We start from the raw sequence: 26,396 nt of genomic DNA, 5'->3' as shown, positions 1-26,396 counted from the left end.
TCAATGTACAGAGGGTTTATTTTTCCTAATTACACTGTTTACAATTCTAATTCCCTCCCCCGCCCAATACATAAAAGACATACATTGCTTTGTACATGATACGCTCATAACATGGTTCATATATTCAAATAGAACACTGTATAATTTTGGGCAATTCTAAAAGTGTCATTTTAAAATGCTCCTGCTGCCTTCTAAAAAAAAAAAGATACTGATATTTTTGTCTCACTTTTATAAATAGGTGCTTCATTGGACTAGAACGAGAGCATTTTCAGGCTCCACCTTCTTGAGGGTTGCAGTAAGGAAAGCGGAGCCCCTTTCTTCCTAACAGTACAGCCAAGGGTTAATGTTTCACATCTCTCCTTCATACTTCTGTACATTTACGCTAGGATCAGGCTTCCAAATGAACTAGTGCTAAAAAGGACCATGTGATAGTGACACTAGGCTGTAAAATGCAGTTTGAACAGCACAGTTTGCGGCGTTGTGACGTCGGCCACTGCAAGTTCCTGACCATCGACGAGGCCGAGCTCTGGATTCGGGAAATAAAAAGAAATAGTTATTCGGCAGAAATGGTTTAAATGTGCTGATAATCAGGATATGGAAAGATCATATGTACAGGCAGAGATATGTGCCCAATCCATAATGTTTTGATTTGTCCAAATATCAAAACAAAACCGAATCCCCAATTTGCACAAATTTGAGAATTTTTTTTTTCTCAATTGTACTTCAGGGGTTCGTATTCCATTTGGTTTAACACTTGAAGGAAGAGTAACACCAAAAAATAAAAGTGTTTTAAAGGAATGATGATGATGATGATGATGTAGCGTTGCCCGACACTGGTAATACAGGTGTGTTTGCTTCAGAAACTCTACTATAGTTTATATAAACAAACTGCTGTGTAGCCATGGGGGCAGCCATTCAAGCACAGGATACACAGTAGATAATAGATAAGCACTACTATAGTTTATATAAACAAGCTGCTGTGTAGCCATGGGGGCAGCCATTCAAGCACAGGATACACAGTAGATAACAGATAAGTACTACTATAGTTTATCTAAACAATCTGCTGTGTAGCCATGGGGGCAGCCATTCAAGCACAGGATACACAGTAGATAACAGATAAGTACTACTATAGTTTATATAAACAAGCTGCTGTGTAGCCATGGGGGCAGCCATTCAAGCACAGGATACACAGTAGATAACAGATAAGTACTACTATAGTTTATATAAACAAGCTGCTGTGTAGTCATGGGCGCAGCCATTCAAGCACAGGATACACAGTAGATAGATAAGTACCCTCCCTCCTCCCCCGGCCTACCTCCCCCCTCTGACAAATGCCCCTAACTTGTTACTTACCCCTCCTTCTGGGTCCTCTCCAGCGGAGTTCACGGCAGCCATCTTCTCCCGAGCGCTCTTCTTCCTGTATTCCCTGGCTTTTGGTTGCGTATGCGCAGTAGGAGGTATTTGCCGGTTCAGATCTACTGCGCATGCGCCGAAAGTCACAAAGTTTCCGAAAAAGAAATCAGAAACTTCGTGACTTTTGGGCTCATGCACAGTTGGAGGCAATTGCCAGTACGAAGCTAATGCACCCAAAAGTCACGAAGTTTCCGATTTCTTTTTTGGAAACTTCGTGACTACAGGAAGAGGAGCGCTCAAGAGAAGATGGCTACTGGGAACTCCGCTGGAGAAGAGGGATTTTTGCGCCTAGGGGTTGAATTATCCTTTAATGCATCCTAATTCTTCATAAAAATCCAACTAATACATGTTGTTTGGAATTCTGTTGAATACAGAAAAAATCCAGACAAACTTTAGCGCATTCAACAAAACTGTATCTATGAATAAAAATGCCAAATTCATCTATCCAGCCCCAGTCTCATAATGGTGGCAAATTATTGTTCACTGTTTCCGACTTGTTTTATATATTTGGTATACAATACCTGTGTTTTCATATTTTCACTGGAAAGATTCCAATGATCTAATCATCCATAAGGAAGCCAAATATCTACAGAGAAATCAGTGATTTGCTGAAAGAGAAAGTAATACAGCCTAATAACACCAGGCACAACACAAATACCTTTCAATGTCCTGCAAAGATTGGGCCTTGTCCGTTCTTCTATAGATGTTACAGTCTGAAAACATAAAAATGTCCTTGTTATTCTCAAAATATAATTTATGATTTTTAAAGATTTTATTTATTGATTTTAACAGAGAAGTAGAAGAAAGAAAAGGCTGAAGAAGAAAGAGATAAGAGACAAGAGGATGGGTTATCCATTTATATTGCATTCCAAACCCACATCAAATAAAGTCTGTGCACCTAGGGTCATCGCTACTGAGGGGTATCCAATCATATTATACTTAATAGCCATATCTCATATAAAGTCATTGTACATATAATTTATGATTAATGTAACAATGGCACATGTGAAATAAAGGCAGCACTACAGGTAAAACTACGGATGTAACAGTATGGGTAGAAAAGTGCGGGTACACACACACGGCCCCCCTCCCCTATGGGGCAGCATTGGTGCTTCTGTACAATAACCCTACATTATATACTACAGCTGCAGTATATACAGTCATATGAAAAGGTTTGGGAACCCCGCTTAATTCTTTGCAGTTTTGTTTTTCATTGGCTGAGCTTTCAAAGTAGTAACTTCCTGTTAATACTGTATATAACATGCCTTATGGGAACAGTAGTATTTCAGCAGTGACATAAAATTTATTGGATTAACAGAAAATATACAATATGTATCATAACACAATTAGACAGGTGCATAAATGTGGGCACCCCAACAGAGATATTACATCAATACTTAGTTACAAATGTAACAGCCTCTAGACTCCTCCTATAGTTTTTGATGAGTGTCTGGATTCTGGATGTGGCTATTTTTGACCATTCGTCCATACAAAATCTCTCCAGTTGAGTTAAATTTGATGGCTGCCGAGCATGGACAGTCTGCTTCAAATCATCTCATAGATTTTCCATGATATTCAAGTCAGGGGACTGTGACGGCCATTCTAGAATATTGTACTTGTCCCTCTGCATAAATGTCTTTGTAGATTTCCAAGTGTGTTTAGGGTCATTGGGGTAAATTTATCAAAGAGTGAAGTTCCGCCACTAGAGTGAAATTCCGCAGCTCACAATTCATTTCTATGGGATTTTGAAAGGCATATTTATCAATGGGTGAAAGTTCACCCTTTGATAAATACGCCTTTAGAAATCCCATAGAAATGAATGGAAAGTGGCGGAACTTCACTCTTTGATAAATATACCCCATTGTCTTGTTGGAATATCCAACCCCTGCAGCGTAACTTCAACTTTGTGACTGATGCTTGAACATTATCCTGAAGAATTTATTGATATTGGGTTGAATTCATCCGACTCTCGACTTTAACAAGGGCCCCAGTAGTCCCTGAACTAGCCACACAGCCCCACAGCATGATGGGACCTCCACCAAATGTGACAGTCGGTAGCAGGTGTTTTTCTTGGAATGCGGTGTTCTTCTTCCGCCCTGCCAAGCGCTTTTTGTTATGACCAAATAACTACATTTTTGTCTCATCAGTCCAAAGCACTTTGTTCCAAAACTGTGGCTTGTCTAAATGAGCTTTTGCATACAAGAGTCTGCACAAAGGGGTGAGTAAAAAATTAGGGGCATATGGCTGGGGGGGAGGAGGGAGGGGGGTCTACCCAGGGTAGGGGGGAGGTTTTTTTTTATTACCGGTTGAATTCTCCTTTAAATGAATTATCAATGTCCATGAAGGTACTAATAATAACAGGTTGAACCGGTCTAAGCTAACTTGCTAAAAACTTGTTTCAATAAAGTTTCCTACTGAGCAAAAAAAAAAAGGGTATGAAAGAGTAAATATGATACCCAGGTATATATGGAAAAAGAAGGGCTGAAATTGATGAGGGTACAAATACAAAACCACAGGGCAGCTAAATATGGTTTATTTGTCCTTTGGAATAATATTACACATAATTATATAACAAATAAATGACATCCAGGCATTATAGTCTGCAGATCAGGAACATTGCTGCTTACCTGTAAATAGAGGGTTTTATTTTTCCCCTCCAGTGTTGCAGTAATAGCAGGAGCTTTCATTTGTCTGTGTCAAACACAATAATACGCATAAAAAAAAAAAATTAGAATTTTACAAAGCAAGATAACAAAATGATTCCTTTTTCTGTGTAATAATAAAACAGTAACTTGTACTTGATCCCAACTAAGATATAATTATTCCTTATTGGAAGCAAAACCAGCATATTGGCTTTATTTAATGTTTATATGATTTTCTAGTAGACTTAAAGGGGTGGTTCACCTTTAAAGGGGAACTCCACGCAAACATAACTTGAGCTTTTTGAAAAGTAAACAGAATTTTAAGCAACTTTGCAATATGCATCAATTAAAAATTATGCAGACTTTTCATGATTTTTAATGGTTTGGAATAATTCCCTAAACCCAGCCCCCTGCTCTCCTGCTAATCTGTCTGACTACTTTGCTGAGCTGGCTGACTACTGTTACTTTGTATCAACAGCCATCTGTCCTCAGTCTGTATCCTCCAAACCCCACAATTCCCTGCACACGGGATTTCAATAAGGAAAGGAACATCATAGTGAAATGCATTGTGGGTTATGTAGTTCCTGCATGCTGTCTGTAAGCTGTGGAGAAGTTTTTACAATTTGTAACATCAGTGTTTAGTCCCTCCTTCCCTGCCAGGATTTCAAATGATGCAGAAAGAGAAGAACTGTTAAACAGCTGGATTTCAGCATAGAAAATGGCATTTATTCATACTTTTTGATGAAACTGTGATGGGTATATTAGGGGTTTCTGTGTTATGTGGGCCTCTTTATCAAATTTTGATTTGGAAGTCGGAGTTCCCCTTTAAGTTTACTTTTAGTATCTTATAGAATGACTTATTCTAAGCAACTTTTCAACTGAATAATTTTTTTTTTCGTTTTTTGCCTTTTTCTTCTGACTCTTTTCAGCTTTCAAATGGGGGTCATTGACCCCATCTAAATACCAAATGCTCTATAAGACCACAAATGTATTGTTATTGCTACTTTTTATTTCTCATATTTCTATTCAGGAATCTCCTATTCACATTCCAGTCTCTCATTCAAACCAATGCATGGTTGCTAGGGTAATTTAGACCCTAGCAACTAGATTGCTGAAATTGCAAACTGGATAGTTGCTGATGAAGTGCATTGTTTCATGCATTCTAGTTTCTACATGGTGCAACTGAAATGTATGCGAATAACTCTGAATTCAAGTCTGGAATGTGCACTTCAATCAAGTCTGAATTATGTCATTTAAAATTTGACACGGAGGAGCTGAGGGGGTAAATCAAAGAAAATGTGTCTTTGTCCCCATACGGAGGGCACTGTATATAGCAGCGGGTACATTTAAAAATGAGATAAATAATAAAAATAGAAACGTGTAAGTATCAAGTTTACATACGTATAAAGTCTAAGTTGTAGTTGACCTGGCACTTACAATGTGTCATTTGTCAAATAATCCAGCACCTCCTGCAATTTGGCTGAAGAAGGAAACTGGATGTTCTGTGGGAGCTGGCTGCAGGCAGGACAATTTTCCTGTGAAACAAGAAGAGAAATGTGGTTTATAGTAGGGATGCACCGAATCCACTATTTTGGATTTGGCCGAACCCTCGAATCCTTTGTGAAAGATTTGGTCGATTACCGAAATGAATCAGAATCCTAATGTGCATATGCAAATTAGGGGTGGAAAGGGGAAACATGTTTTACTTCCTTGTTTTGTGACAAAAACTCACGTGATTTCCTTCCCTGCCCCTAATTTGCATATGCAAATTAGGATTCGGTTCAACCAGGAAGAAGGATTCGGCCGAATACTGTTGAAAAAGGCTGAATCCTGGATTCGGTGCATCCCTAGTTTATAGTCAAATCCATTTAGATCCATTTAGATTTTTGCAGTGTCCAATATGATATCACTCCAACTTGCAGTACAGCAGTAACGAGTGACTGAAGTTTATCAGAGCACAAGTCACATGACTGGGGGCAGCTGGGAACCTGACAATATGTCTAGCTCCATGTCAGAATTGAAAACTAAATATAAAAAATCTGTTTGCTCTTTTGAAAAACAGATTTCAGTGCAGAATTCTGCTGGAGCAGCACTATTAAATGTTCCCATGCCAGTATCCCTTTAACTGTAAGTAGCCACAGGAGAGGTCTTTGAATGGCTTTCTGATATCCATCAATAGGCAAATGATACTAAGGGTATATTCCTGCCAGTCTTTCACCAGTGCACTAGTGAGGACTTCAGGGTCAGACTGTGTTTCAAAACAGACAGACTTCTGTAGTGGCTACAGGATTGTTAAAGCCTTTGGCAAACACACCTAAAAATTTTTTTTTTTTTTTGGAGGTGAATATGTGTATCTTGCTAAACTAAACTCAAACAAAATGAATAACTTTCATTGGAAAGGTACAATCAGCAGCTGCATAGGAATATAACCTACGGTACAAACCTTTTTTTCTGCTTCAAAGGTGTAAGAGTATAATCCATCAACATCATTAAACACCAGGTAATTGTTAAGCGGGATGTAGGCGCTATAAATTGAGAGACATAAGAGGGGGTTACTTATTAAACGCCAGATGCCAAAAACCCGAATAATTCATGGTTTTTATACTATAAAATCCAAATTTTTAGTGGAAAAATAAATTTTTTGGAATTTATTATACCCCTAGGATGGAAAAAGTCTGAATCTGAAAATCTGGTGTCTCAGAACTGCCGAGGTTGCATATAAGTCAATGGAAGAAGTCTTGAAGATATCTTGATCTGCCCTGGGTTTTGTGCAATCAAAGATTTCATGGTTTTCACGCAAAAATTAGAAAAAAATCGTACAATTTGTTTTTTTTTCACATTTTTTGGGGGGTTTTTTTCAGCACATAAAATTGTCGGAAAAATGTATTGATGAATAAGGGGAAAAACCAAGGGAGATTTGGAAGAAAATTAGATAAATTCGGACTTTGATAAATGGGCCTCAAAGTGCCAAACTGACAGAAGAGAAAGCAAATAAAACAAATGCCATTTCCCAAAGCCTACCTTGTTGCTATTTTAAAAACTTCAGTGGCACAGGCAGCTGAAACAAAAAACAAAGTGGTCAAACGATCAATGTTTTACACAGTTAAATGGGATATATTCTTGCAATGGTACATTTTTGGGGCATACATTTCTAATCCATTCCCATGGCCCTTTTATAATGTTATTGCTTTCATACAGGGCTTCAAGCAGGTCTAGTGAATCAGCATTATTCAAGATTATCCCATACCCTGTACAGAGATACTGAGCACAAATCAGCAGGAACAGCCCACTAGGCTTGCTCATAGCCTGTATTTAAAGGGGAACTATCGCAAAAATGGAAATGTAATATAAGCTTCCTCGTACTGAAATAAGAAACTTTCTAAACACAATCAATTCTGTACCGTTTCTGAAATAATCAAGTTTCCTCTCCTCTCTCAGCATCTGTTTCTCTTCATTCTGTCTTCATGCAGCAGTTGGGTGTCAGATATTCATTGACAGTTAGAGCCAATATATCTTATAGGGGGGCTCCTTTCCCTAGCAGATGTATAAGCGCTCACTTAAATAACTGATTCCAATAATCAAATCTAACAAAATAACTGAGCCAACTGAGAAACAAAAGACCTCCTAGAAAACTAAAATTCCTTTCAGCCTTCTTTTTCTTCCATAAACCTATGTAACACTTCTAGCATTTATAACTATCTATGACTATGCACTGCGGTGAGAGTCGGCTCTGGATTTTTTATTTTCTGGTGGTTCACTAACAGCCCCAGGCAGATATTGGATCTATTTAAAGGAGAACTAAAGCTTAACTAAAGAAGTAGCTAGAAATTGTATATTATGTTTTGGGCTTCTATAACAGCCCAAGGCAACCACGGCCCTTTAGCAGTGAATATCTGTGTCTCCAAAGATGCCCCAGTAGCTCCCCATCTTCTTTTCTGCTGATTCACTGCACATGCTCTGTGCTGCTGTCACTTACTGAGCTTAGGGACCCACTCACAATATACAGTACACATAGAATAGAAATGTCACAATATAAGGCTGATTAGTAATTAATACACATAATTACTACATGGCAGCACAGAAACCAGTGCAATTAGCATCAGAATTTAATAATCAGCCCTGTAGCCTCAGCTTATATTACAGGGGAAGCTCATTTTCTGCTGGATAATTAGTGACGACCCCTAAACTTAGCTTCTCAACAGCTGCTCAGAGCCCACTGAGACACTTTCCAAGATGGTGACCCCCTGTGACAATTTTGAAGTCCTGGATCGTTGCTGCTATTGACAAGCTGAAACTTTAGGCTGCTGCAATAAGTTCAGTATATAAAATATGGCATTTTTAGCCCTATTTATTTTCAGGGTTTAGTTTTCCTTTAAAATAAATAAATACACACACATAAAAATATATATATCTTACAGCCATGTTGATCCATTGGCCCTTCATCTAGTTTTGAACTAGTGTAATATAAGAACAAATATGGAATAGATAATGTTAAAGGACTATAGGAATACAGTTGATTGTGTTTACCTGCAATTACAGCATTCGTTGAGGCTACAGCAGGAATAATTCGCTTGACAACACCTATTAGACAAGATCAAAAGATCAAAAGGTTGACGATATGAACATGAGTTTCACGTATAGAGGAACATTTTTAAGCATTTTTTTCCAGTCCCTTTAGGAGTGAAAGCTGATTTTAACGTTTCTGTTGCTCTGATTGGATACTGGTGAGTTGCTCACTTTAAAGTCTCAAGCAATCAGGTGACAGCAATTACAATGGGCTCTAAACACCCCAATGACAGCATTTAAGGGGTATTTGTTTTACTAGCAGCCATATTGCTGCTTATTGCTTAGAATGGTTTTACAGCAAAGACAGGAATTTAGATCACTGAATGATTCTAATCTACACAACAGATTAGAAGGAATATATCATTAGGGATGCACCGAATCGGATTGGCATTCGGCCATTTTCAGCAGAATTCGGTTTGGTATTCGGCCAGGATTTGCCCTTTTTTATACAAGGATTCGGCCAAATCCTTGTATACATGGCCGAACCGAATTCTTAAAATCATGTGAATTTTTCTCACAAAACAAGGAAGTAGAAACATCTCTTTTTTTTGTCTCCCCCTCACGGATTTGCATATGCAGATTAGGGTTCGGATTCGGTTTTGTGGATTTGGTGCATCCCTATATATAATGAATTGAAGGATCAAACTCGGAATCTTGTTTAAAAAAAACCAAAATTTTTATTACATTTCTCAATGTTTGGTAAAAACTTGGGTACCAGTGTAGAATTAACAAATAAAATAAGGGAGATTGCTGGATTATTCCAACATAAAGAGCAAAGAAACATTCCTAATTTTTCTCAACAGTTACCAAATCCGAGTTCTCCAGAATCCTTGAGAATTCTCAAGTAAGCGGGCTAATCTAGATTTTTGAACTCAAAGACCTACTAGCAGATTTAACAGACGTTGTGACTTTCAATATTTTTACCATAGTGTGTACAAATTTATTAGGTACAGGTAAGGGACCTGTAATCCAGAATGCTCTAGACCTGGGGCATTCCAGGCAATGGATCTTTAAGCAATTTGGATCTTCATTCCTTAAGTCTACTAGAAAATCATTTCAACATTAAATAAACTCAAAAGGCTGGTTTTGCTTCCAATAAGGATTAATTATTTCTTAGTTGGGATCAAGTACAAGCTACTGTTTTATTATTACAGAGAAAAAGGAAATCATTTTGAAAAATTTGGATTATTTGGATAAAATGGAGTCTATGGGAGACGGCCTTTCTGTAATTTGGATCTTTCCGGATAACAGATACCATACCTGTACCTATAATTGCAAGTTCCACTGGGGCAGGGACTGAGGCAAAATCTCAAATCCTGCATTTTAGCTGTGTCAGTTTTTTTGGAACAGTTGAAAAAAAAATCGAATTTTCCCAGGACTGGGTATCAGATACATTGTGATGAATGTTTACAATAAAAATAGATACTAATTTGCTGCAGCAAACATATACCTTGAGTAAGTCTGTAAGTGACGCCTCGAATGTTGAACTGGTTTGCCCTTTCCAATGAATTTGTAAATATCCACTCTATGTGTTCAGGGTCATCTCCATCTAACTGCACACCCTCTATAAGAAAAAACAAATCGCGATTCACATTACCAATATAACTGTTTAAAGGAACAGTAACACCAAAAAATGAAACTCTCTTACAGTAATGAAATTATAATGTACTGTTGTGCTGCACTAGTGTTTTTGCTTTATAAGCAAATATACTTGAATGGTTGCCCCCATGGCTACACAGCAGCTTGTTTATTTAAACTATAGTAGTACTTATCTGTTATCTACTGTGTATCCTGTGCTTGAATGGCTGCCCCCATGGCTACACAGCAGCTTGTTTATATAAACTATAGTAGTACTTATCTGTTATCTACTGTGTATCCTGTGCTTGAATGGCTGCCCCCATGGCTACACAGCAGCTTGTTTATACAAACTATAGTTGTGCTTCTGAAGCAACCACGCCAGTTTTACCAGTGCAGGGCAACACTACATTATATTGTCGTTCCTTTAAAACACTTTAATTTTTTGGTGTTACTGTTCCTTTAACCTATTTAATGAGCTTACGTGTCACAGTGGTCCAATGGACTGCAACATTTGCCAAAACTCTGTTCTCAGGGATAGTATCTTGTTCACCTTTGCTGGTTTCCAACTAATTGCCAAAGATGGCTACACACTGAGAGACACTAACATAATAAAAGCAATTAAGTGATGTAAATGATAAGCGATGTCTTAGGTATTGTCTTGGTATCATTGTTAAAGGGGTGGTTCACCTTTGAAATAACTTTTAGTATTATATAGAGAGTGATATTCTGAGACAATTTGCCATTGGTTTTAATGTTTTATTATTTGTGGCTTTTGAGTTATTTCATTTTTGATTCAGCAGCTCTCCAGTTTGCAATTTACAAAAAATTGAAGAGCTACTTAGAATTGGCCATTCTATAACATATTATTAAAATTTACCTTAAAGGTGAACCACCCCATTAATGACTGACCATTGCTTCATTGTAGTGGGCCAGTCCTATGCCAAACCTAAGATATTCCATGGTGCACAATACCTCCAAATGGCTGTTCCTTTGGCCACTGAAGTATCCGAACATACTCAATGCAGTGCTCTGGTAATCTGGGCATGGATGCTATTGTACACATGGGAAAGTTGATCTGCAATAGATGAATACAACGATCAATAAATGGCCACACAGTAATGACAGTCAGGTCTCCAAATAAATATGAACTTATCAAATAAATCAAGCGCACAAACACAATGTCAGACGCATATACCATAACACTGTTTGGTAGCTTACTTGAATCATAAACTCTACCTATAAATAAAATATATATTAACATTTATGGAGCAGTATATATAAATTAAGCTGTATACACCAGTGAATGCTACACTTCTTTGTCTTATTACACTTTTCCCAAATTAAGTACAGGTATGGGATCCCTTATCCGGAAACCCGTAATCCAGAAAGCTCCGAATTACGGAAAGGCCGTCACCCATAGACTCCATTTTATTTGAATAATCCAATGTTTTTAAATGATTTCCTTTTTCTCTGCAATAATAAAACAGTAACTTATACTTGATCCCAACTAAGATATAATTAGCGATGCACCGAATCCACTATTTTGGATTTGGCCGAACCCCGAAACCTTTATGAAAGATTCGGCCGAATACTGAACCTAATTCAGATTTGCATATGCAAATTAGGGGTGGAGAAAACATTTTTTACTTCCTTGTTTTGTGACAAAGTCCAGTCATTTCCCTCCCTGACCCTAACTTGCATATGCAAATTAGGATTCGGCCCGCCGTATCTGACTGAAGAAGGCAGAATACTGGGTTCGGTGGATCCCTAGATATAATTAATCCTTATTGGAAGCAAAACCAGCCTATTGGGTTTATTTAATGTTTACATGATTTTCTAGTAGACTTAAGTTATGGAGATCCAAATTAAGGAAAGATTCGTTATCCAGAAAACCCCTAGTCCCCAGCATTCTGGATAACATTTCCCATACCTGTATTAGCGAAAGAAGTGGGAAAACGAAAAAATATTCCATACAAGTATATGTTCCGTTATCCGAAAAACCCCAGGTCCCGAGCATTCTGGATAACAGGCCCCATACCTGTACTTATTATTACACCCCTAATCCATATGATTTTACTTTATTTGGTTTTACAATTTATACGGCCATATCAGTTTTACTTAGGGATGCAACAAATCCAGGATTCGGCCTTTTTCAGCAGGATTCAGATTCGATTGAATCCTTCTGCCCAGCCAAAGCCAATTCTAATTTGCATATGCAAATTAGGGGGAGGGGTGGGAAATCACATGACTTTTTGTCACAAAACAAGGAAGTATTTGGCCAAATCTTTCTTGAAGGATTCGGGGGTTCAGCCAAATCCAAAATAGTGGATTCGGTGCATCCCTAGTTTTACTAAATAAATATAAATAATGGCGGATCAGAGTCTGGTGCGGTCACATTTTTCTTGAACCTGCACATCACTAATGGCAACAACTATATCTGATCCTCAGTGTATTATGGAAAGGATGGGCTCTATATTAAAAAATCCAATAACAGTAAAGAGGGACGATCACATAATAATTGTTTTCAGGTGGTCTGATAAGAATGGCCAGCAGCAGAAAATCATTTTTAGGAGGATAACATTGCAACCTTTTTAGTGCCATTACCTGTGGTGGGTATAATTCAAGGGTACATTCTACACAGGCTGTCATTCCTGGTAGGATAACTCTGGAGTTTCCTTTAAAGCCCTCTGTCCCTCCATCAATTAAGGGGATGACTGTACTTTGCTGCAACACGCTGTCTTCATAATTTAGAAGAGACATCTAGAGGAAGACTTCTCATTAATAATAGGTCTATTATTAGAAAAACACACACCCACATATCAAAACTAGTTAGATATATACACAACATATAGCACAATCAGTAACTCCTAACCGTGTAGAAAGGATACGATTTTCCTACGGACACTAAAGGATTTTAAAAGAAAATCATTTGTAAATGCCTGCGATTCTTAAAGGGGTGGTTCACCTTCAAGTTAACTTTTAGTATGTTATAGAATGGCTAATTCTAAACAATTTTTCAATTTGTCTTCATTATTTATTTTTTATAGTTTTTGAATTATTTGCCTTCTTCTTCTGACTCTTTCAAACTTTCAAATGGGGGTCACTGAGCAGCTCTAAAAACAAATACTTCTTACAGTAGAGTCCTGCAGCGAGTCGGGTACTTGCGGGTTACAGGCAGAAGTTTCAGGAGCAGTATAGATGCGGGTAGGTGGTTCTCCGGGTTTGCGGGTCTTCTCAATAGCGAGTTTTACTCCTTTTTTCCCTGATCACGGCTACTTCCAATGATGTCACTTCCGGTTTACAATGACAGCACTTCCTGTTTTACTCCTTTTTTTCTGACCACGCCAACTTCTAAGGATGTCACTTCCGGTTTAGAATGACAGCACTTTCTGTTTCTTGATGGTCAGCGGGTCGCGGATTGGGTTGCGGATAAGGTACTTGCGGGTCGGGTAGCGGGTCCAAGCGGGTAAGCATGCGGGTTGCAGGTCGAGTTTAACAATTTGGTTCCGCGCAGGACTCTACATTACGCCTACACAATTGGTGTTATTGCTACTTTTTATTACTCATCTTTCTATTCTATTCTTTTCATATTCCAGTCTCTTATTCAAATCAGTGTGTGGTTGCTGGGGTAATTTGGACCCTAGTAACCAGATTGCTGAAACTGCAAACTGGAGAGCTGCTGAATAAAAAGCTAAATAACCACAAATAATAAAAAATAAAAACCAATGGCAAAATGCCTTAGAATATCACTCTCTACGTTCTACTAAAAGTTAACTCAAAGGTGAACAACCCCTTTAACTCATCATTATGGAGACCTTTCAGTCACAATCAAAGTTTCCCTTTAAGAATTCAAAGAAGAAAAGCAGAATCGAGATTTACCAGCATTCCATTCAGCCATCGCCTTGCAATAATCGAATCCAGTCCGCATACAATGATATGAAACTCTAGAAAAGACAATAAAAAGGGATAAAAAGTTAGATCACATTCCCATTTACATATTGAGCGTTTAATTGTGCAAAACTGTAGAAACAGTACCTCGGTAGAATGTTTCATCAAAGTCTTGTATTTTCTTAAAATGCCTTGAAATTTAGTGTGTGAAGGATTAAACAGACATTTAAAACTTGAGTAAAAGTTTGGCAAAAAAAAATAACTATTTTCAAATGGAGGGAGTACTACTGCATTATGAAAATGCACATGGGTGCATGCATGGAAACCAAGCAACATCAAGGCCCCAAAAATGGAACAAAGAATCCTGCACCTCAAAATAGTATAGAAGTTTAAGAAAAGATATTTAATTCTTAACATAAAAGTTTACAAACCCCAAGATGTTTTACATACAGTGATACCAGTAACTGGCTTGTAACCAATCGCTCTTCACTGGCCACCACTTGACTTCAAGTCTTTGGTTGGAGCCACATCAGGTTCACATTAGCCAAATAGTAGCGGATAGATCTGGTGTCCTGGCCAAAGAAACTTTAAAGGAGAACTAAACCTTACAAATAAATATGGCTAAAAATGTCACGTTTTATATACTGAACTTATTGCACGAGGCTAAAGTTTCAGCATGTCAAAAGCAGCAATGATCCGGGACTTCAAAATTGTCACAGGGGGTCACCATCTTGGAAAGTGTCTGTGCAACTCACATGCTCAGTGGGCTCTGATTGGCTGTTGAGAAGCTAAGCTTAGGGCTCGTCACTTATTATCCAGCAGAAAATGAGGTTGGTCTGTAATATAAGCTGATGCTACAGGGCTGATTATTAAATTCTGATGCTAATTGCACTGGTTTCTGTGCTGCCATGTAGTAATTATCTGTATTAATTACTAATCAGCCCTTGTTTTTTAAAATGGCAATTTTCTATTTATGATTACCCAATGGCACATACTATTAGAAAAATATATTATTATGAAAATGGTTTATTTACATAAAGCAGGGTTTTACATATGAGCTGTTTTATGAAATATCGTTTTATAGAGACCTACATTGTTTGGGGGATAGTTTTCCTTTAAAGGAGAAGGAAACCCACTGGGCGCAAAAACCCTCCCCCCCCTCCCCTGTGTTGCTTCCACTCCCTCCTCCCCCCTGGCCTACCTGTCCCGCTGGGCAAATGCCCCTAACTTGTTACTTACCCCTCTGCGCAGGTCCAGTCCACGGAGTTCACAGACACCATCTTCTTCCACGCGATCTTCTTCCTGCTTTGACCGGCGCATGCGCAGTAGGAGCATTTCGCCGGTGACTTTTGGCGCATGCCAGAAGAAGATGGCGTCTGTGAACTCCAAGGACTGGACCTGCGCAGAGGGGTAAGTAACAAGTTAGGGGCATTTGCCCAGCGGGACAGGTAGGCCAGGGGGGAGGAGGGAGGGGGAGCAACACAGGGGAGGGGGGAGGGTTTTTGTGCCCAGGGGGTTTCCTTCTCATTTAAAGCAAAGATGCAAAGAGAGTGGATCTGAGCTATTTTTAAGAACAGATTGTAAAAGGATACGGAGTGACACAGCAATCAGGGATCCTTGCGTTTATAAAATCTGCTGCAACCTCTGCTTTAGGCCTTCCAACATCCTTAGGCCTGAGAAGAAAGAGAAAAATTAAGTTCCAGTTTTAATGCTCACTAAAGTACATAGTACAGTGACAATTACATTGGGCATTCACTGTACGATCACAAGCTCTGCAAATGAGCGGATCATTACCTGATTTGGCCACCAATACTCTGGACCAAATCAGAGTTATCCTATCGACCGACTTCTGGGCCAACAATCACATCATAATCAGCTACTAGCTCTCCGTAGGCCGAGATTCTCAAGGTCTTGCACAAGTCTGATGCCACTTAACAAAGAATATTGCCATGACATTTTTTAAAAGTAAAGCTGGTATTCCTAAACTGCACATATAATGTTTAATTTAATGTAAATGAAGGCAGTATATAGCTAATTATACTGTGGTTCAACTGAAATGTGATGCTGAAATGTATTAACAAGCCACAATTATTTCTTTAAAGGGGTAGATCACTTTTAATTAAGTCAATTTTAGTATGATGTAGACAGTGATATTCTAAGATGGCATGCAATTGCTCTTCATTTTTATGTTGTGTTTTGTTTACATTATGTTTTGTTCAGTATCTCTCAGATTTGGAATTTCAGGCGTTATCTGGTTGCTAGGGTACAATTTACCCAGCTACCAGGCAGCAGATTGAATGAGACACTAGAACATGAATAGGTTATCGTAGTTATAGATAGATGGGTAATAAAGAGTAACAACAACTACAAATGTATAGCCTCACAGAGCAATAATGGCTTTTCCATGGTTATATATAATCTTGTTTATGTAAACTATGTAAGGGTTTCCAAAGCAAACACAGGATTTTTATCAGTGCTTGGTAATAGTACATTACATTTAAATGAATATAAACACTGTCATTTTTTGGTGATACTGGTCCTTTAAGAGTAATTTAACTAACTGCCTCTATCACCCCCAAAATTGCTTTGAAGAAACTAGGGATGCACCGAATCTAGTATTTTAATAATAGTTAGCCAAAAATGTAATTTTAATAAATATATTAATAATAATTAATGTAAAAATGTAATTTAAATAAAAAGGCTGGAGTCACTGGTTGTGTAACATATTAGCCAGAACACTACTTCCTGTTTTTCAGCTCTCTAACTCTGAGTTAGTCAGTGACTATAAGAGGGGCCACATGGGATATAACTGTTCAGTGAGTTTGTAATTGATCCTCGGCATTCAGCTCAGATTCAAAGCAACAGATATGACCCATGTGCCCCCCTCAAGTCTCTAATTGGTTACTGCCTGGTAACCAATCAGTGGAAACTATTATGTTTATCATCCAGTCACTCCAGCCTTTATACATTACATTTTTGGCTAACTAACTATATTAGAAACAGTTTTTATTTTGCACAGCCTATCTATTTACCCAGTTTTTATTTTTATACTTGAACTTAGCCAACAGGCAGAATGTAAATTTGGCAACTGTCATACACTATACACCTTTAAAGAAATGCTGTAATCAAGTTTCAAAAACAAAGTAACTATAAAGAAATGATTTTATCATAGGGCTGTACTTACAAAAAGACATTCCTACAGTAATAAGTAAGTAAAAAGAGGGGAGCATCAAACATTATTCATCATCAAATTGGAGAACAGTATTGTGCAGTTAATATAAACTTCATTAAAAAAAAAAAAAAAAATTAAAACTTACCGGAACAGAAACTGTCTGTTTAAATTAGAAACATCTATGGTGTCCATATCTATAACATGGATCTGCCGAAAGCCAGAGAGTGCCTAAAGGAAACAGAGGCCAAATCATTACGGACGATGTTGTAATTAGAGCTATTTATTCCACGCAGACTCTCTGCTGTTTAATAGGATACTGTCATGCCACGATCGGATCAGGCTGATATCGCCCATCTCAATGTGGGCATTATCAGGGAGAGATCCGATCGTTTATCGAAATCGCCAAATGAGCGGATCTCTACATGTATGGCCACCTTTAGTTTGGATCAAGTGCAAGGTACTGTTTTATTATTACACATTTATTAAACATTTTTAAAAATTTGGATTATTTGGATAATTTGGATAAAATGGGAGTCTGTGGGGGCATTCCGTAATTCGGAGCTTTCTGGATAACAGGTTTCCAGATAACAGATCCCACTCCTGTATAATAACAAAACAGAGATAATTTCATATACGTTTTAGCTAGTATTTTCTACCTCTACATTGACTTCTATCTTACACCTTGTTCCATTCTTTAACAGTAGGAGCTTCCAAACCTTTCCATTACTAACATAATAGCTTTACATTTTTGCTGTTGTAGCAAAGTAAAAGTTCAGTTGCTTCATTTTTAATTTTACAAACAGTGCTCACAATTCTCAGAGCTTCAGCGCCATTTATTTCCGTTACTAATAAAAGCAAAATGAATTACCAGGTTTTTGAGAAGTTCGCACCCTAGACCTCCTGCTCCAACAACCAGAAGTTTACAGGTTTCGAGGAGAAACTGCAGAGACTGTAAGAAAAGAAATAAAATTAAAAAAGAACAAGACAAAAACAATGGTAAGTCAGCATTGTGCAACAATACTCAACCTGTTAAAGGGGAATTCAAAACCTACCCACCCTCCCCAACATTTAGACTGCTAAGATAACCTTCCAAAATCTCCTATTTTCCTTGCTTTCCTGCTTGCAGCCTCCATCTCTAAATATGTGCATCCAGCTTCCACTTACACTGTTTTGTAAACACATAATTTAGTATATAAACCGCGAAAATTTAATATAAGCTTCCGATTGCAGTACAAACAAAATCTAACAAATAACTGCCTTTTGCATAAATTCTGCATGTAGAGAGACATTGAGGCAGATTTATCAAGGGTTGAATTTCGAGTGTCGAGTGAATACTATGGACCCGAAAACTCAAGTCGAATTCAATTCAAGCTTTAAAAACTCGATATCCGTTTTTTCTCCAAAGAAAAACTTGAATGTCAGGAATGCTGCAAACAACTCCAAATTGATCCCAGGACTTCTTCCATTGACTAAAAGAGCAATTTGGCAGGTTTCAGGTGGCGAATAGTCAAATTCAAGTTAAACGGCAAGTGTATGATAAATCTTGAAAATCTAATTAAAATTTTTTTAAAAAAATCAAATCGATTTTGACAGTTTTCCCCATAGAAAAACTTGAAAATTCTAATTCTCAATTCAACCCTTGATAAATCTGCCCCTTAATATAAGATTCAGGATACTGAAATAAGAAACTTTCCAAATACAATCAATTCAATATTCTGCAGTTTCTGAAATAATCAAGTTTATATTCACTATCCCTCTCTCAGCATCTGTTTCTCTTCATTCTCTCTTCATGCAGCATTTGGGTGTCAGATATTAATTGATCCAATATTTCTTATAGGGGGGCTCCTTTCCTAGCAGATGTATTAGAGCTCACTCAAATAACTGATTCCAGTACAAACAATATCTAACAAAATAACTGCCTTTTGCACCAATCCTGCATGTAGAGAGACATCGAGGCAGATTTATCAAGGGTCGAATTTCGAGTTAATTTTTAAAACTCCCATTAACTCTAAATTCAGCCAATCGAAATTTATTTCTGTACTGCCTTAACACCTAAAAATAAATGACAAGCAGCATGGAGGTGCCATAGGCTTTAATGTAGATATTAAACAGACTATACAATTAATTCATTTAATATCACAAAAAGAGTCATCTATAGAGGCTGGAATGACCGGATGTGTAACATAATAGCCAGAACACTACTTCCTGCTTTTCAGCTCTCTAACTCTGAGTTAGTCAGTGACTATAAGGGGGGCCACATGGGACATAACTGTTCAGTGAGTTTGCAATTGATCCTCAGCATTCAGCTCAGATTCAAAAGCAACAGTTATGACCCATTTGGCCCCCATCAAGTCTCTGATTGGTTACTGCCTGGTAACCAATCTGTGGAAACCAAGAGAGTTGAAAAGCAGGAATTAGTGTTCTGGCTATTATGTTACACTTCCAGCCACTCCAGCCTTAATACATTACATTTTTGGCTAACTAATTATATCAGAAACATTTATTGTTTTGTACAGCCTATTTACCTAATTTTTATACTGAATGATTCCTTTAAATAGCTTTGCCCCAATACTGGAACTGAAAAGATAGCACTACACAGTTGCTGGTCACTTCACTTTCTGTCCTTGACAGTAACTGCCAACAAGAAACATACAATATGGAAGCAAGACAAAAAAAATCTGTTTCCAGTGTGGTTGCTTGTGTGCAGCCATCAGCACCATGGAGAGGAAGAGAAGCACCAGACATGTCAGTTGGCAAACCCAAAAAAAACCATATATGTATCCTCAGTTCAGGTACAAAGGAGCAGAGAAGAGCCAACAGACATCTAGTGTAGTTGGGGGGCAAGGAGCAAACCCTTTGTAGGAATTCTATGGTTAAAATATGGGTTTACATATGGCTGATATTTAAAAATGCATAAAACATAGGACAATTGTGGATCATACACTTTCACAGGAAGTCAGTTTCATATGCAGGGAATCATGGTAAGAGGTAAGCACTTATTCACTGGTGGAGCCCCCTTCCCTTTGACTTTGGCCCTGACTCTATTAAAATCACCAGACATCATGGGTTAATATTTATCAAACAGTGAATTTAATAGTGAAGTTCAGCCACTAGAGTGAAATTCCGCCACTCTCCATTAATTTCTATGGGATTTTTATAGGCGTATTTATCAAAGGGTGAACTGTCACTTCACCCATTGATAAATATGCCTTTCAAAATCCCATAAATTGAGAAATGAATTGAAAAGATAGATAGATAGATAGATAGATAGATAGATAGATAGATAGATAGATAGATAGATAGATAGATAGATAGATAGATAGATAGATAGATAGATGATATGGAGAGATGATAGATAGATAGAGATAGATAGATAGATAGATAGATAGATAGATAGATAGATAGATAGATAGATAGATAGATAGATAGATAGATCGATAGATCGATAGATCGAGATAGATCAATCGATTGATAGATAGATGATAGGTAGATAGATGATAGATAGATAGATAGATAGATAGATAGAGGCAGATAGATAGATAGATAGATAGATAGATAGATAGATAGATAGATAGATAGATAGATAGATAGATAGAGATAGATCAATCGATTGATAGATGATAGGTAGATAGATGATAGGTAGATAGATGATAGATAGATAGATAGATAGATAGATAGATAGATAGATAGATAGATAGATAGATAGATAGATAGATAGATAGATGATATGGAGAGATGATAGATAGATAGATAGATAGATAGATAGATAGATAGATAGATAGATAGATAGATAGATAGATAGATAGATAGATAGACAGACAGACAGACAGACAGATAGACAGATTGATAGATGATATGGAGAGATGATAGATAGATAGAAAGATAGAAAGATAGATAGATAGATAGATAGATAGATAGATAGATAGATAGATAGATAGATAGATAGATAGATAGATAGATAGATAGATAGATAGATAGATAGATATTCTGGTTGCTATTCGAAATTCCTAACTAATACACCTCAGTGGTTCATAAATAGATGTAATTACATTTTGGGAGTTGTGTTGCTCCATCACTGCTTCTTATCATTAATTATCTTCACTATAATATGGAGCAGGTCATCCTATAACCTCAGAGATTGTGCAATGATTAAGCAATAGTACATGACATTTATAGCTTATTTTACTTGCATGCTCAGAGCTACACAGCTGTCAGCATCAGTCATCATTCTAATGCAGTAAAGTAATAATAATATTTCTCACTTCGTTGCTTGGTTCGAACTCAGGGTGTGTAAATGGTCCTGATCGCTCGAGGAACTTCTTTACATGGTTCCAGCGACCTTCCCAGTCTCCAGTCTCCCCACACCCACCATTCACAGCCATTCTGCATAGAACACAGTACATTATGAGTGTACAGGTTGTAACAAAGGAAAGCATGCATCTAAACAACGCTGAAGCACTAGAAATAAACTCTCGCTGGCTGTTTCCAGCAATGCTGTGGGGGGGAAACAAAGGCTTTATTTCTACTTACTGTACAGGCCACCATGAAGAACAGCAAACATATACATGGGCTTTATTTAGAACCGTTTTATTAACAAGCATTCTGCACAAATTAAATATCTAGCTTGGAGTTAGTCCCTATCTGCTTCACAGGCTTAGTGATAAAAATCTTTTAAAAACGACTTGCAGTTACTTTCACTTTGAAATGAACATTTGGAATGAAAAACTAAAGCTCAATTATTATTCTTTCTAACCTGCAAGAGTATTTATCCAAGGAATAATGGAGTAGTTCACTTTTAAATTTACTGTTATGTTTTGGAATTTTTTTTATTATTTATTTGCCTTCCTTTTCTGCATATCTCATCATCATCATCATCATTTATTTATATAGCGCTGTCAAGATACGCAGTGCTTTATCTCCAGCTTTTGTAAGGGGACCAACGACCCCAGCAGCCAAAAAACTATTTCTTTGTGAGGCTAACATTTTAGTTATGGTTACTTTTGATTTTTATCACTGTACTTATATTTCTATTACAGGATAAGGATTTTCTGGATAAGGGACTTTTTATTAATTTGGATCTCCATACTTTAAAGTCTACTAAAAAATCATTTAAAGATTAAGTAAACCCAACAGGATTATTTTGCCTCCAATAAGGATTAATAATATTTTAGTTGTGATAAAGTACAAGCTACTGTTTTATTATTACACAGAAAAAGGAAATACTTTTTAAAAAACTGAATTATTTTATTAAAATAGAATCTATGGGAGATGGCCCTTCTGTAATTTGGAGCATTCTAGATAATGGGTTTCTGTATAACAGATCCTATAACTGTATATTTATCTTCCAGTGTCTCATTGCAACAACTGCCTCGTTGCTAGGAAAAATTTGTACCCTAGCAACAAAACAGCTGCTGAAGAACTGCAGATGACAAAGCTAAAAATGTTAAAAAAACACAAAATAACTAATAAACATCAAATGCAAACCATCTCGGAACACAACATGCTAAAAGTATTTAATTTAAAGATGAACTACACCTTTAATGTAACATAGAATATGTACAGATCCAAATAGGAAAATAGAAAACACCACAGTGCACATTACTGAAAAATAAATGGCAGAAAGAAAAACATATGAACACAAATAAAAAGCAAACAAAAAAAATTATGGGTTTATTAACAGCTTCCTAAAACCATACTTTATAGTGGTGTTGAATGGAATTATTGCCCTGGTTGACAGAAACTGGTACCATTGAAACACGGTAACAGATAAAGGGCAGATATTTGTATAAATAAAAAAAAAAAAAAAAAAGAGGGTTGGGGGACCCCCTCCCTTAATTCACTATGTTATTAGACTGATGTAGAGTTACAAGATCAAATAGGAGAAGATAATCAGATTATTCTTTTGAAACCCCACACGTATCATGTCGGGGAAATTCTGCCAAATTACAATGAGTACAGCTTTGTTAAAGGAACAGTAACACCAATAAATAAAAGCATTTTAAAGTAATCCAAATATAACGTACTGTTGCCCTGCACTGGTATATAACTGGTTTAGTAACACAACTATAGTTTATATAAACAAGCTGCTGTGTAGCCATGGGGGCAGCCATTCAAGCACAGGATACACAGTAGATAACAGATAAGTACTACTATAGTTTATATAAACAAGCTGCTGTGTAACCATTGGGGCAGCCATTCAAGCACAGGATACACAGTAGATAACAGATAAGTACTACTATAGTTTATATAAACAAGCTGCTGTGTAGCCATGGGGGCAGCCATTCAAGCACAGGATACACAGTAGATAACAGATAAGTACTACTATAGTTTATATTAACAAGCTGCTGTGTAGCCATGGGGGCAGCCATTCAAGCACAGGATACACAGTAGATAACAGAGAAGTACTACTATAGTTTATATAAAGAAGCTGCTGTGTAACCATGGGGCAGCCATTCAAGCACAGGATAAACAGTAGATAACAGATAAGTACTACTATAGTTTATGTAAACAAGCTGCTGTGTAGCCATGGGGGCAGCCATTCAAGCACAGCAGCTTGTTTATATAAACTATAGTAGTACTTATCTGTTATCTACTGTGTATCCTGTGCTTGAATGGCTGCCCCTGGCTACACAGCAGCTTGTTTATATAAACTATAGTAGTGTTTCTAAACCGGTTATATACCTGTGCAGGTACTGTCGTTCTTTTGAAACGCTTTCAGATTTTCTTCGGTGTTACTGTTCCTTTAATTGCAAAATGACAGGTCAGTCCTATGGGGCAGTTGCTGATATTTATAAGGAGATATACAGGTAGACACAGTATGAGCTGGAACTTATAGTTCACAGAGCAAAAGGCTGACAGTCTAATTAACCCCTTCAGTGTCAAGTAGAAGCCTTACTGGCAGCAATGAGAGGCTGTACATGCTTCATACCACTATATATCTGCTGCATGCACTCCTATTCTGTGAAAGGGGCTGCTAGAACCCAGTACAACTCGTGGCAGGCCTAGTGAGCACCAGTGCGGGCTCTATACATATAAATATACACTGGTCTCGTCTCCAGGTGCAGCTCAGTTCCGTGTCCCACTAAACACCACACAGCCCCGTCCCACCAGCACTAACTCGTCAGGGAGCTCTTCTATCCGCCTTCTTTTCTTCTCCCTAAAAAGAGAGAGAGAGAATAAAAGAAGGGTATTGAGGGCCACTCTCCTGGCCTGTCACACAGAGAGGGGAAAAGAGGGAGGGAGAGGACGTCCCCAGTCTACTGGTGACACACACAGATACTCACGGCTCTTCAGCATCCGCCATATTCCTCCCAGCCTCTCTCTCCTCCCACAATGCACCGAGGCAAATAGGGTGGGCGGGGCCGCGCCGGCAAAGTCATTAAAAGGCTGTTGTTGCTACGGGAAGCGCTGTGTAGTGGTCACGTGATTACGGGCAGCAGCAACACCCAGTACAATTCCAATGTGAAGTCTTCCTGGTGTGACTGAGTGACTTACATAATCGCTTTGTAGTTTAATAATCAGCAGGGATTTCTTGTACTTTTGCTTTAGTCTACTTTAACCCCGCACCAGATCTGTATCAATAAAGGGCTTGTTCACCTTTAACATACCTCCCAACATTTTCGAAGTAAAAAGAGGGACAACATTTTTTTTCCCCGCATGTAGCGCATCAATTTTTTGACCACACCCCTTTCTGTGGCCACACCCCCTAATTACCATGTTTGTTTTACAAAATTTGGCAGGTTATAAAAGTTTGAAAATATTTCTCCTTATCTAAACTGTGTTTTTGTGTCTCAAAATTGTTACATAGTATCTTATTTGCACCTGTTAGCTGTTTTGGGCTCTCTGCTAAAAGCCAATTAAGTGAGAAATTTATTTTTCTGGCTGTTCAGTGCAGAGAAAAGAGGGACTTTCCAGTACAAATGAGGGACTACGGGTTGAGCTGTCAAAAGAGGGACTGTCCCTCCGAAAAAGGGACAGTTGGGAGGTATGCTTTAACTCAACATTTAGTATGATGTATGAGAGTGAGATTCTGAGACACTTTGCAATTGGTCTTCATTTGATTTTATTCTTTGGCTTTTTATTCAGCAGCTCTCCAGTTTCCAATATGAGCAATCTGGTTGTTAGGGTCCAAATTACCTTGGCAACCATTCAAACGTGCATAAGAGACTGGAATATGAATAGGAGAGGCCTAGGGTTGCCACCTTTCCGGTAAAAATGACGGTTGATCCCAATTATAAATATATAGAAAGGAGGGTAGTTTTTTTCTAGAAAAGGTGGCAACCCTAGAGAGGCCTGAATAGAAAGACGTGTAATAAAAAAAAGTTGCAATAACAAAAAAATGTGTAGCCTTACAGAGTGTTTGAAAAGCTGGGATAAGTCAGAAGCAGTGGAACACCAGTACCTTGTTTTGCTTCAAACGGGGTAATCCCAAGTTTTATTGCTTCAGACAATGCACATCTAGGGTTGCCACCTGGCCGGTATGGCTCTAAAGTAGGAATGAGCGAATTTTTTCACCTTGATTTGCCTTGGAAATGACACCCATAGACTTGCCGGCGCCAAATTTTTGACTAATCGGGTCAAATTCGCCCATCCACTGTTATTATTTATTATTATTAACATATATTTATATAGTGCCAACATATTGCATAGCACTGTGTTACAGACCCTTTCCAATCTTGGCATTAAAAAAAAATATACAGTATATATTATATATATATACTTTTAATAAGAATTCAGGGGTTTAAAGACTAATGCATTCTAACTAGGGATGCACCGAATCCAGGATTTGGTTCGGGATTCTGCCTTTTTCAGCAAGATTCGGATTCGGCTGGCATTTCAAGTACACAGAGGCCCAATAAATAATGATTATCTATAGCATCTTACAGCAGCCCCTCTGGCATTTGCCAGAACCCACAGATTGCCAATTGGGGACTGACCCTTATTTTATGTGCAGTATCTTTATTACTTCTCCACTCTCCTGTTGTAGTGCCTAAATATTTTTTATTGTAATACCCAAACCAGGCCACAAGATGTCCTTTACATACAAGAGAAACTTAAAAACAGTTAAGAATCAGCATAAAACATGTAACATGCAGGCAGAGTTAAATAGATCCAATGAAAACTGAAATGTATGCCTT

At 37.7% G+C, this 26,396-nt stretch overlaps 1 protein-coding gene across 4 annotated transcripts; it reads right to left on the bottom strand.

The window, feature by feature from the left end:
* On the bottom strand, window positions 1-24,667 carry uba3.S (ubiquitin like modifier activating enzyme 3 S homeolog). 4 transcript variants are annotated; one of them, NM_001096250.1, is given in 18 exon segments: window positions 1-526; window positions 2,072-2,126; window positions 4,041-4,104; window positions 5,493-5,590; window positions 6,499-6,580; window positions 7,077-7,113; window positions 8,583-8,636; window positions 10,072-10,185; window positions 11,172-11,274; window positions 12,804-12,959; window positions 14,079-14,143; window positions 14,235-14,278; window positions 15,680-15,760; window positions 17,405-17,487; window positions 18,128-18,208; window positions 21,522-21,642; window positions 24,377-24,415; window positions 24,543-24,598. In NM_001096250.1, coding segments are annotated over 18 exon segments (1,386 nt in total). In that variant the 5' UTR covers window positions 24,563-24,598; the 3' UTR covers window positions 1-437.
* Window positions 24,668-26,396: the final 1,729 nt, after the last annotated feature.

Source organism: Xenopus laevis, chromosome 4S (assembly GCF_017654675.1).
Source record: "Xenopus laevis strain J_2021 chromosome 4S, Xenopus_laevis_v10.1, whole genome shotgun sequence".
Classification (NCBI taxonomy): domain Eukaryota; kingdom Metazoa; phylum Chordata; class Amphibia; order Anura; family Pipidae; genus Xenopus; species Xenopus laevis.
The sequence above is the reverse complement of the archived record's forward strand: the minus strand, read 5'-3'. Positions and strand labels throughout refer to the sequence as shown.

What these genes read in the sequence shown, in the direction of transcription:
- uba3.S (XM_018259753.2), bottom strand. Translation starts at nt 24,562, where the DNA reads ATGGCGGATGCTGAAGAGCC. An exon ending in TGATGAAACATTCTACCGAG is followed by an intron (nt 14,144 to 14,234) that starts GTACTGTTTCTA and finishes TGTCTTTTCTAG; the next exon opens with AGTTTCATATCATTGTATGC. An exon ending in AACGAATGCTGTAATTGCAG is followed by an intron (nt 7,114 to 8,582) that starts GTAAACACAATC and finishes TTTTTGTTTCAG; the next exon opens with CTGCCTGTGCCACTGAAGTT.